This window comes from Plectropomus leopardus, chromosome 7 (assembly GCF_026936395.1).
Source record: "Plectropomus leopardus strain MGB_pleo_1.0 chromosome 7, ASM2693639v1, whole genome shotgun sequence".
Taxonomy (NCBI): domain Eukaryota; kingdom Metazoa; phylum Chordata; class Actinopteri; order Perciformes; family Serranidae; genus Plectropomus; species Plectropomus leopardus.
The window spans coordinates 36,801,117-36,813,616 of record NC_142182.1 but is presented as its reverse complement, the minus strand read 5'-3'; the positions used below and the strand labels follow the sequence as shown (position 1 = coordinate 36,813,616).

The 12,500-nt window shown below is 39.4% G+C and overlaps 1 protein-coding gene across 7 annotated transcripts in view; it reads right to left on the bottom strand.

Annotated features, from left to right (window-relative positions):
* Positions 1–273: 273 nt before the first annotated feature.
* The window catches only part of ptprq (protein tyrosine phosphatase receptor type Q), a 72,593-nt gene continuing 60,366 nt past the window's right edge, over positions 274–12,500 (bottom strand). For 6 of the 7 annotated variants that reach the window (XM_042495440.2, XM_088080615.1, XM_088080616.1 and 3 more), the window contains 8 exons: positions 11,120–11,210; positions 10,916–10,992; positions 10,528–10,662; positions 10,219–10,344; positions 7,905–8,050; positions 7,682–7,817; positions 965–1,088; positions 274–870 (listed from right to left, as the gene is read on the bottom strand). In XM_042495440.2, coding sequence (XP_042351374.2) covers positions 833–870; positions 965–1,088; positions 7,682–7,817; positions 7,905–8,050; positions 10,219–10,344; positions 10,528–10,662; positions 10,916–10,992; positions 11,120–11,210 — 873 coding nt within the window. In that variant the 3' untranslated portion in view covers positions 274–832. Of the gene's footprint in view, positions 871–964; positions 1,089–7,681; positions 7,818–7,904; positions 8,051–10,218; positions 10,345–10,527; positions 10,663–10,914; positions 11,033–11,119; positions 11,211–12,500 lie in introns of those variants that run through there. The other variant, XM_088080620.1, reaches the window with a different exon arrangement.

Genomic DNA, 12,500 nt, shown 5'->3' with positions numbered 1-12,500 from the left:
GTTTTAGCTCACCGTTTAACTGTAACACCAGCCAGCCGCCATTGTGTCAAACAAAGTTTGCATTAAGTCACCCATCAGCGTCAGTGTTTATTGATCTAGTTCAGTGCAGTGCATTCTGTTAGTTGTAGGTTTTCTACCTATTGAGGGAAAGAGAACACCAAAGCCCCTTTTCTCTGTTTTGTTTGGTCATGAAGCACCAATTTTAAATCTGTTTGTGTCTGGCGTAATTTATTTAGAGGATAATTCTTTAAGCAATATGTTTCGAGGACAGAAAAAATTCAAGTTGCTTTTATTTTTGCAAATCACTCTTGAGAAAGGATGAGACAAAACGGAAATGGTCAACACTTTGACATAGTCAGAATTAAAAAGAGATTGAAAAAAAAAAACATTTTGGCTGAATAAAATATCTTACAAAAAATAGATGATATCACCATAATTAAAATACGCAGTGAAATCAATTTGTGCAAAGTACCTGAAGGCTTACAGACACGATAGCACTCTCACAGTCAGCTCACTGCCTTGCTTTTTTTCCCCTGTCACTTCTAATACTCTTTGTCTCCTGTTTCCCTTTTGTTTCTCTCACTCTCTTTGAAAGCAAGTGGACAAGAGGCTCACTAAAGGGAGGACTGTGCTGAGAAGTGGGTTGAAGTGAAGCAACAAAGTCTTATTCGACTGACAGATCGCTCAGTTCAACCTGCGCTGTTTGCTTCCTGTTTCTCCTCCTCCCTCTAACCTTGTGTGGTCCAGTCCAGAGTCTGTACGGCGGTCGTGTCCCAATGACCTCCAAACATGAAGGGTCACTCCCCCAGGCAACGGAGTCCGCGCTTAGTCTTTACATCGTGGTTTCTTCCCATTCCAACTCAACATCACCTGCAGACCAGTACAAATGTGTGGAGTAAGCACTGTGCTTGAGAGTGTATTTGAGTGTGTTAGTGTTTGTGTGTATTCATATGTTGTTGATTACCTTCCATGGCGTCCAGGGAGTCCATCTTCTCCAGAGCAGAATAGCTGACAAACCAGATGGATTGGCTGTTGCCTTTGTTGTTTAGAAGCTCCAGCGTACTTTGGTGCAGGAAGATGTACTGGGCCTTAAAAAAAACAAACAAAAAAAACCAAAAAACACACACACACACACACACACACACACACACACACACACACACACACACACACACACACACACACACACACACACACACGGACAGCACATTCCCATATTAATTTGGTGTAGAAGTAATTCAGGGTGTGATGCTGAGCATTAAATCACAACATCCCTGACTTAAGTCCAGCTGGAGACCTGTTGAGACTCTACTGTCTCATATCTGATACAGTAAAAATAAATGAATAAATAGTAAACATAGTAAAAGCACATGAATGAAGATCAAATCCTTTTTTGTCTCTCTCTTTCAGGACACAAACCAATCTGTAAAATCATTTGCAGATTTTTTTCTAACTAACTTCTAACTAAACAGGAGACAGACAGCAACAGAAAAAAACATTTGAAGGCTTAAACCTAGACCAAATAGTGATATTTGAAATGATTTTGTCTTTTAAAGACTAAGTTTAAACTGTATCATATCTTCCCATGTTTTTGTGTCCAAGTAACAAATTTTGAAATAGTACTGAGCAAGAGCACTGCAGCTTGCAACCTGAAATGTAAGCATTTGGGGAAGACATTGTCAATTTATAACAATTGTTTTTCACCAGCAGGCAGGTTTCCATTACAGATTTCTTAAAAACCTCAGCGGTAATTTTCAAAATGTTGATTAAAACAAAATTGCAAGATGACTGCGGTTCCATTGAGTGATGCTATGTGTCATTATTTATAATCCAAGGCCACGTAGGCGTGTTATGGAATGATAATGGAAAGGCAAGCTCCTTAAATGTGTGAGTGGCCACATTTGAGGGATTTCTGGGAGGTGATAGTCCACAATTTCACAGAGGAATTGTGCATTCAAAACTTCAAGATAATCTGCTCAATTTATGAAAGAGTTATATGATGCAATAACAGCTCTTGTAGCTCCTGCTGCATCATGAGTTCCTACCGACAAGCACATAGCCATAGCATCATGTGACCTACAAAAGCCGAAAAAGGGTTTCCATTGCAGTTTTGTGAAATATGGCTTTTTCGAATTGCCTGGAATACCACCTCATGCCAGCGTTAAAAACATTTTGGGATAAATGGGAGGTTTTAGCGATACTAATGTATTACCATTATTATTTGGGGGTTATTGGAAACCCGTCTACTGACAGGCTCAGATTATTATTTTAAGTGTCAGATAATTTATGGAAAGCCACCCTACAGCGAAAGACCTTTTTATTAAAGCATTAGATCCTTTATGTTCAACCCAAAAAAGGCCCTAAATGCACATCTTTAAACCCACACGACTCCATTTAAAAAAACCCAGTAATTTAGCCTGTATTGGGGCTGCATATTTACACATCTAATTGGGTAATTATGGGGTTTATTTCAACCAAACCAGAGTTAGTGATTGTTGAAATGGTGGATAGACAAGACTTTTTCTGGTTAAATAAAAAGAACTCACTCTTTAACAAAAAGGTTTCTCTCTATAGTGATCATTCCTATAAAAGGTCAAACACCTTAAATATTTATCTGAACATGTCACGGTAAAAACAAGCACTTTAAGTGCATGTTTATTAATGGTACAAACATGCCACAAATAGTTACATTGCAGCCTCTTTTCTCACTCAACACTAGACCAATTTCAAAAATTGTTGTTCCCATTAATAACTTAGACACAAAAATATGGAAGAATAGGGTCCAGGTTAAAAAAAACCAGAACCTAGCCTTTAATGCTGCAGCTGATGTTGGATGTTGACAGTAAGAGAACTGGATACAGTGTTTCATGATAGCTTCCCCTTTATTTAAAACAGAAGCTGCTCACTGAGTGCATATGTGGAGTAGTGTTTTCAGGCTTCCTCAGGCTTTTTTGGCCCGCAGAGCATGCTCATTAGTGTGCTTCTCTGGCTGAGTGGAGCGATATGGTTGCTTGAGAGATGCATGAGAGATGCTTCAGATGGATGCAAAGAGCAACTCTTTCATGGGGGCCGTGATGGACATTGAATAATAACCTTCAACCTCGACAGGTTTTGCTTTGCTTTCTATCAGCAACTATTTTTTTTTAACCCACAGCCATCAAAGCATAAAAACATGCATAGTATTATTTCTGGCTGTCATTTTGGGCATTTGCCTTGAAATTTGTCAATTTTACTATTTTACATCCGATGATGTCATTTTTGCCATATCTAGCATTTAGACAAAATATACAAAATTTTCACTAGGTGCACTGTCACAATCAATTATGCTGCAAATCACTGACATATCCCAGACTGTGGTCATCAAAACATAAATAAATAAAAAAAATCTACTCTAAATGTAAAATATTGAAAATAATTCTATTTTTGTTTTTCTTTTTTTAATTCATCTAAAAAAATAGTGGCATCATGACAAAAACTTGTTGTTTAAAGGGTTAACATTCTGAAAATTAATGAATATTTGATATTTATGATTTGGACTGATGTTGGTTAAAAATTAACTAAATTAAAATAGAATATAATATTAATGTATAATATTTTTAAAGCTTGATTTTGTGCGCAGAGCAAAATGAGTGTATGAAATATTAAAGTGGGCCCTCAGGGTTAATTGTTGTAATGCACAGAAATCACAAAAAAGGTAACAAATGCTCATGGGCCATATGCTTTTACATCTAAGTATGACTTTAAATGTATTTGTTGTGGTAAAACTATTTACATTTGTAAAACCTATTTTTATGTGATATTAAATTACATGTGTACAGACTAAGTTATGTGTGTTTGAAAATGGTTTTTATATTTTTGTGGATATGACCGCTTTACACACAAAAAAATACGCATTTGTGGATAGTGCAATATTTGAACATCATTGTACACATTTGAGGATTTTCCATATATAGTTCCACCAGTGCAATGACATATTGTAATGTTTAAAGCATGAGTATGTGTTTGTACAATCTGCCTCTTAACTGCATGGTTTTATGCAATATTGATTCATATCAGTTTATTTTCTGTGATATGGGGATGCTGAGACATATCTTTTTAGATAAACCACAAGAAACAGGACAGATTTTAATACATCCCTAATTCAGGGCAACCATGCTGCAAATAGACAAAACACAAGCAAATTAAGAAAACATCTTCATCAATTTGAAGACATGTGCAGCATTAGGAGAATGTGCTGCACATGCCACAACACAACGTGTTGCAGAACCTCGCTGCAATACATCACAACTGAAATGTTTCCAGAGGTCACTTATAGTGATGCACACAGATGACTCGTGTTACTGGATGTTTCATACAGTCTATGATTACTGAAGTGTGCTATTTGTCAGTGTTGTTGGAAAATGAGCTAAAATGTAAGTGTTCTTTTTATTGCAGTCAAGCCAGCCTCCACTCTGAATAATGTGCTTGTGTTGTACAACACAGCTGAAAAACCTGTTATAATTATCATTCACTCAGTACGTTTCCACGCACAGTTAAGTGGAGCTACAGTTAAAGCTGGATTGGGCCATTTAACTGGACTATTGTCCTTGTCCCAGTAACAAGCACTGGGAAAGAATCCATTTATTGATGGAAGAATGTCCAACTCCACCACAGCAGGAGGAGATATGCCCCCTTTCAGCTAGTTGCAATAAACCGATATTATTTATACAGTCTGTGATACAGACCAAATTCACAATGTTTCACAATCACAACTGTTTATTTACAATAACTTTTGGGTAGAAAACTGTCGCATCAGGTACATATAATTAAACAGCACTGAGCAAACCCTTCATTGATAAGTTATTATATTTTTGCTGCTTTACTTTGCTGTAAGACAGCCCTAACTGATGGGGATTTGAAGCTGTTCTATCAAAAACACCAGATTCCACTGAGAGAAACAGTCATTTACTTCACTGAACGGCTGTTGTGGAAGGTAAAGAGGAGAAAATATTTAAATATAGTGTGCACTTAAACTGATACTGATGGGGTATGACTTTTTTTAAAGAATTTTTGTGGCATTTTTGCCTTTATTAGACAGGACAGAGTGATAGCGTGAAAGGGGAAAAGAGAGGGAATGATGACATGCTGCAAATGGCCATGAGCCAAAATCAAACCCACGGCTGCTGCGGCAACAACACTGCCTTCATACATGGGGGGCCTGCTCCATCCACTGAGCCACCGGTGTAACTTTTTTATTAAAAACACAAATAAATAACTACCTTTTCCACTTGCATGTCCCTCACCTCAGCCAAAATAAAAAAGTCCCTCCTTGGTGCTTAATGCCTGACCTGTTTTGCAGCACCCCTTTCCCCCTCATGATTAAGGAACAGTCCCTATCTCTAGCCACAGAGGGAGGCTGGTACAGCGATGAAGGGCACACACAGATCATCTCAGTTTAAGTCAGACTAAGGTGTTTACATGACAGAATAGTTTGACTTAGGACCGAACTATCCGGATGTGTTAGTTCAATTTTCAGAAATTAAATTTATTGCAATTTCAGTCAGACTAACATGTATTTTAAAAGTCAAGTTATAGTAGGACTAACACTATAAATCAACTTTTTCTAACATCATGTAAATGTACTGACTGTCATTTTGCTCGACCTCACTGCTGCCTTCGTTACAATAAACCATAACATTCTGCTCTCCCACCTTGAACACTCACTCAACATCACTAGCACCGCTCTCTCCTGGTTCAAATCCTTCCTCACTGACAGACAACAGTTCACCCACATCAATAACTGCACCCTCTTCAAAGCTCTTCTGACTCAAGGTGTCCCCCAAGGCTCGTTGCTGTGCCCCCTACCGTTAATCATATATATACTTTCTCCCCCTTTTTAACATTATCTGTCATCATGGTCTCCAGTTCCACTGCTACGCTGATGACATCCAACTTTACATCCACCAACTTCATCACTACCATCATCACAAACTGCCTCTCTGAAATAAAAACCTTGATGAACATCAATTTCCCCTCACTGAACTACAATAAATCTGAAATAATAATCATCGGCCCCAAATCACTCACAAATTCTGTGCAAAATTTCACCCTCCAATTTGATAACTCTGCCCTATCACCTTCCCGTCATATCCACAATTTTGGTATCACTTTTGACAGTCACCTCACCTTTGAACAACATGTCACCTAGCTCACCAGAACCGCCTTCTTTCACCTAAAAAACATAGCCCACATACAACCATTACTCCCTTTCTCTGCTGCTGAAACCCTCAACCATGCCTTTAACACCACGAGACTTGACGAGACTACTGCAATAGCATCCTCTATGGTACATCCTCCAAAGTCCTCAAAAAACTTCAATATATCCAAAATGCCGCTGCATGCCTCCTCATCCACAACCGCTCCCGTTACCACATCACCCCACAACATCCAATTCAAAATTCTCCTCCTCACACACAAAGCCCTCAACTACCAGCCCCCCTCCTATCTCACTGACCTCCTTCACTGTCACACCCCTTCCTGCAACCTTTGTTCCTCCAACTCAAACCTCCTCTATCCACCGTGCAGAACCAAGCACTGAACCTTGGGGGACAGAGCCTTCTCCATAGCTGCCCCCTTAATCTGGAACTCACTCCCCACACATATTCAGGACTGCACTGACACATCCATATTTAAATCCCTAAAAAAAATCCCTAAAAACTAAACTTTTTAAACAAGCTTTTAATGTGTGATTGTTCAGGTGTTTGTTTGTTATCAATTTGCATACTGTTTATTTTGTGTATGCTTATGTAATGTAAAAAAAAAATGTAATATGTGCTTTATAAATTAAATGTATTATCAAAAAATGTATTATTTATCATAAAAACCTTGTAAGAGCAGAACTATCACAAGCAGGCCTAGAGTGGGATACTATGAAGCACTTCTGCAAGATCTGATGCTCATTTATAATTGTATAATTGTAACATTTGCCTTTTTTCACTTCGACATACTGTAGGGGTTTATAGATAAAAGTATTCTTTTAAAGGTGTCAGAGCTCTCCAATATCTGAGCACTGACATGCATGAGTTTATAAAATAACTGAATTGAATGATGGCCTCTTTAAGCTGGGGCTCTTCTTTTGTATATTACTGGACTATCGTGCTAATAGCTGTCTATCTGGCACACTGCACACTGCTGTCTCAAAGAATCAAGCAGCTCGTGTAGCTGCAGATACTGCAGGCTCATACTTCACTGCCAAAGAAATGTACAGAGGATCCAGAAATAATAAAACCATAATACCGGGGAGAAGCAGAGGCACTAGGCAGAGGCTCCCTGCAGACACTGAGACACACACCACTGCTTCGTAAGTAATGACTGGGGTAATTTTAGGATAGGTTCATGCTATTTCAAGAGGGGGAATCCTGCTCAGCATATGCCTTTAATCCACTGCCAGATCGTTCCCTTTGTCAAAACAAGAATTTACCAAATGTTTCCTCATGAGAATGGGATCACAGCAGGACAAGAAGTTAAAAAAGTAGGACAACTACAGCGCCATTTGTCAGTCTTTGATGATTCTTAAGTGTACTTGAACAACTTAAGACAACATACTGTATAATACCCTTTCCTTGTCTTTTGTTTATTCTCTGTGGGTTGGGAAATTTAACCACAGGGATGAAATGCACTCTTGCACTTAATGTGAACTCACCAAGTTCTGCACCATGCACATCCTCTCGCTGCGGAGCTCAGCCACCAGGCCGTAAATATCCACAAAGTCATGATCTCTGACGTGCTGAATGAGATGGTCGAGAGCGATGAACACACCTGTTCTGCCCACACCAGCACTGAGGAACAACATGTCATGGACTTTGTAAATGAAACTTATGAAATCTATCCAATGTCAGCAGACCAGCAGTAACATGATACAGTACCTGCAGTGGACCACTATAGTGGTGTTGTCGTGTCTGTGGGCTCGGACAGCTATGACAAACTTAATGAGAGTGCTGCAGGATTCTGGGACTCCGTGCTCTGGCCACGATGTGTAGTTGAAGTGGCGAACCAGAATATAGTGCCCGTGCTTCATGGAGGGATTTATACAAGAAATAACACAACACGTTAAACAAATATAAATGGTGTGTTAGGGATGTATGTGTTCTTATCCCTCTGTAGATCTGCCCAGGTGTGTTGTGTCACCTAGCAAGGTAGCTCAAGTAGGGTGGAAAGAGAAGAAGTCATGGCCTCAAATGACATCACACAATCAGGGTACAGCACATGCACAGTGAAATCTGGTCTGCATTTGCCCAGCCTTACTGGTTGATTGCCTTGAGACCAGATGTCACTGCACATACTGATCATTTTAGGCCTCCTTGACCTGTCTGGTGCTTAAAAAGCTTCTTTAACAGCAGCAGAGGAGAAAGGCTTCTGGTGTTAGTACTGCTAGTCTTGCTGCCTCTCTGCTTGGGATTTATGTTGCCTGTTAGCATGTTTTTGTTAATAAATACCATGGGATTTAATTATATTATAATGGTGTCCTATATGAGTCTTTTTGGTCAATGGTGGAATGTTGTTTGCCTCATTGGATAAGGGTGGGGCATAACAGTGGATAAAATGTGTTTAGTAAACAGTTAACTCACGAAACAACAGTTCTTAGTTTGACATTTGGAGAAATCCACTTGTGATGAGACAGACAGCACCACTCGAATATGAAGCAGGAGCTAGAAGACTCTTAACTTAGCTTAGCATGGCATTATGACTGTAAACAACTTATCATTTACAGAACATTCATGGGAGCAGTATAAATCTTCTTGTTTCACTGTCAATAAGAGAGTGTATAAGTGAACTTCCCAAAATGTTGAACAATTCCTTTAAGTGGTTTGCCTGGTAGCTCATTTACTCACAGAACAAAGGGCAAACATTTCACTTGGTTTACTTTATTAATGTAATGGATTAATGGAAATCTGACAAAAAAGCAGGGAGTAGCTGAGTACTCACATGAAACTCGATAATGTACTTTTTACGAATACGAGTAAAATGTGTTGATATCTGTACTCATAAATAGATTTCTCTTACTCTTGTTATTAAAAAAATACCTGAAGCCCACTACTGATTTTGTTCTGTAGATATTGTTCTAATTATCATAAATACAGCAACTTCTGATCCATCCATTTCAATTTCAGGCTTAAAATACCAACCACCAGAGCCCTGTACCTCCAAACATCTGGAGTAAGCCACATCTACTTCCAAATTAAACTCTGCCCATTCTGATTATGGATAAAGATCTTTTAGTTGGATTTAGTTAGATACGGATGCAGATACAGCTAATGGTGTACTTGCTCACCTTACAAATATGTGTATAACAAAGTTGTTTCTGTCTGTTGGTGGGTTTCTATTACTGATTTGTGCAAAGCTTAAGTGATGTTTTCGAAATGTTTGTGTGAATATGACAATGAAGTTTGGAAGCCCTTTGAGTGGTCAATAAGACTCAAAAAGCGCTATACAAGTAAAGTCCATTTACCATTTATAGAGCAATAATGAAAAGGCAAGCCCCATATACGTGGGAGCGGCCACATATGAGGGAATTCAGGAAGGTGATAGTCCATGATTTCGCAGAGGAATTGTGGCTTCAAAACTTTTGGGTGCATATATGCAATGCAATAGCACCTCTTATAGCGCCTGCTGCATCATGTCAGGGAGCAAGTTCCTACTGACAAGCACATAGCCAAAGTGTTTCCATTGCAGTTTTGCTTTTCAAATCGCCTCAAATACCACCTCATGGGTTTTTTGTGATAAATGGAAGTTGTTTTTTTTTAAATTGACGTGTTCCCCATGATGCGTATTTTATATTCAAAATTTTATTTTGCACAGTTTGAGGGTTAATGGAAACTGGCCTTGTCTTTCTGATGTTTAACAGTTTACAGTACGCACACACATGGTATATGTTAGCTATAAAGCAAACTCTACACAAACGCCATATGTGAAGATCAGATGGCAGGCATTTGCAGAAAACCTTTATTTATGACTGATGACTGTAAATTGTGGTTGTATCATGGACACAGTAGTAGACCAACATTTAAAAGGTGAAATGCTTTGTCTCATTTGGTTGGACTGGTTGGCTGGAAATTACATAAGGCACCTTTAAGGTAATGTCTGCTGAAGTTATGGAGACAAGACTGTGTGTGTGTGTGTGTGTGTGTGTGTGTGTGTGCGTGTGCGTGTGTGTGTGTGAGGAATTGTTAGCTTAGTTACCTTTTCTACTTTAAGGGTTCTGACCGTCCAATCAGGAAGGACTTCCTCTGACACTTTTGAGATGAGAATGTCACTAAACACTGACATCGGTTTATTGTCCTCTGGCCAGTACTTGTGACACCGAATCTGAAATGTCACACACACGCGCACATGCAGACATGTACGCACACAGACACACACAGACACACACACACACACACACATCAGATCTTCTGCTCCTGGTGACAGGGTTGTCAAGGAGCCCAAATCGGCGCCCTGTCTGTCCTCTGAGAGCAATTTCATAACAGTTGTAAATCTGTGATGACGCACTCTCCCTTTCTCATAACACTGCGTGAGCATGGCAATGGTGCGTGTTCCAGTTTCCCAGATCATCCTCCAGAAGTCAGCCACCGTGCCAGGCAGAGGACCTTGGGTGGCAATGAACTCATTGGGACAGAGGTAGCCCTGGAGAATAGACAGCGAGAGATAGACATTTGTATTTCTATATTTACAAGTTTAAAAAAATCACTCCACTACTACTGACTGACTAACTAACTACTGATATCATAAATCAAAATGATTCACTCACAAATGAATAAGCTTCAAGAGATTGTGTCTCATGCCTGCGTAACTACTTTGATAATCAGATTCTGACTAGAGAGGAAGTGACCCTACAGGTTAGCCGTTGGCCTGTTAGCAGCTGATAGCTGGTACTCACTGAGACAAAGCTGGCGTTGATGTAGTCAGAGCCCGTGGTACCCGGTTCTGACAGAAGCTTCACTCGATTGTTATTGTCTGGACGGTGAGAAGAGTGTGGTGGAAACTTGAAATGCAGCTGTGCAAGCGGTAGTGATATTTTCATTGGCGCACATCATTTTGGTAAAAAGCTCCAGAAAAGCTCATTTTTAGTGTGACTACTTACAAGGTTTGATGTTGGGAAAGCGGTTTTTGGATTTGTTCCAGGGCAGGTCGGCGTCAGTGGTGGCCAGGTCTTGCAGCAGTTTTGGAAGCTCCTATGGAGATAAAACATCAGCATTCACATTAGCACACACACAAGGTTAAAGGTCCGCTTAAGGAAAATTTCAGTTGAAAAAGTTAATTTAGTCCCCACTGAAACTTTTTGGGCTTATTCTTCTCTCATTGACATACTAGTGATTTTTTTTGTTTGTTTGTTTTTACCTTGGCATGCGTCATGTGCTGTTGTTGTGATGTTGTTGTGATGTTGTTGTTATGTGTCCTTGGAGCTGTTTTATATGGGTTTGGTCGTCCTATCAGGTTTGGTGGGACAACTACTCCCCCTGTTGTCTGTCAGTTTCTTGAGGACCTGGGATGCTGTTCTCAAGAAACTGTCAGTCAACACACCAAACCTGTATGAAACAGCTGTCGAAACATGCCAAGGTCAAAAAAAAAAAAGGAAAAAAAAGGCAGGTACAGGAGAATGTTGCCACGTAGCTGAAAACTGGCAATGAAAATATATCATTCTTGGTTGCAGTGCATCAAACAGATGCCTGTACAGCCTTCCAAAAGAGAAAGACGGAACACACAAATGGATGGATTTTATTTTTGGAGGCTTTCCTTGACCTGTCTGCCTTCTCTTCAGTATAATGGAACTAGATGTCCCTCAGATTATATTATTCAAAGGACAAAAGAAAAAAAAAAAAAAAAAAAAAAAACTGAAAATTCCAACAACTTCCAGAAACCATGCCCCAGTTATTCACAGTAATCTACGAGGCGGAATGTGAGCAGTTTCAAGTTATACCCGCCAGCTGTATCAGAAGAAGAATGCATACTTATGGACAAGAGGCTTGTACTTGAGACAGCATGAAAAGTAAAAGATAATGGCGTCCTCCTCGGCTGTGCTGTAATGTTAGTTAGGTCAATGATGCCAGCTGAGCTAGCAGTAGATCCATGCTTTCTACTGCTCAGTGATACAGTTGGCAGCTGTGGTGAAAGAAAATCGTTCCTACATGAAACTGCTCGAGTAACCAGGTCATGATTTCTGAAAAAAGACATTGCTGTTGACTTTTTTCAAATATATTTTTTGGCACTTTGAGCACCACAAGCCAAGTGCAATCTTGTGACATTATATTCAAGAGAAGGCACACATCTCTACAGCAGATATCTCACACACTCAGCAACTCATACCAAATCAATCTAGAGTGATACACTGCAGCAAAAAGGAAAAATATTTGAGTTTGGGGGGAACTGTTGCTTTAAGTGAAACATTAAAGTCAAGTTTCTCTTTTACAGCTATCTCAAAGTTATTTATTACATTTTTTGTGACTTTAAACATACTGTTAATT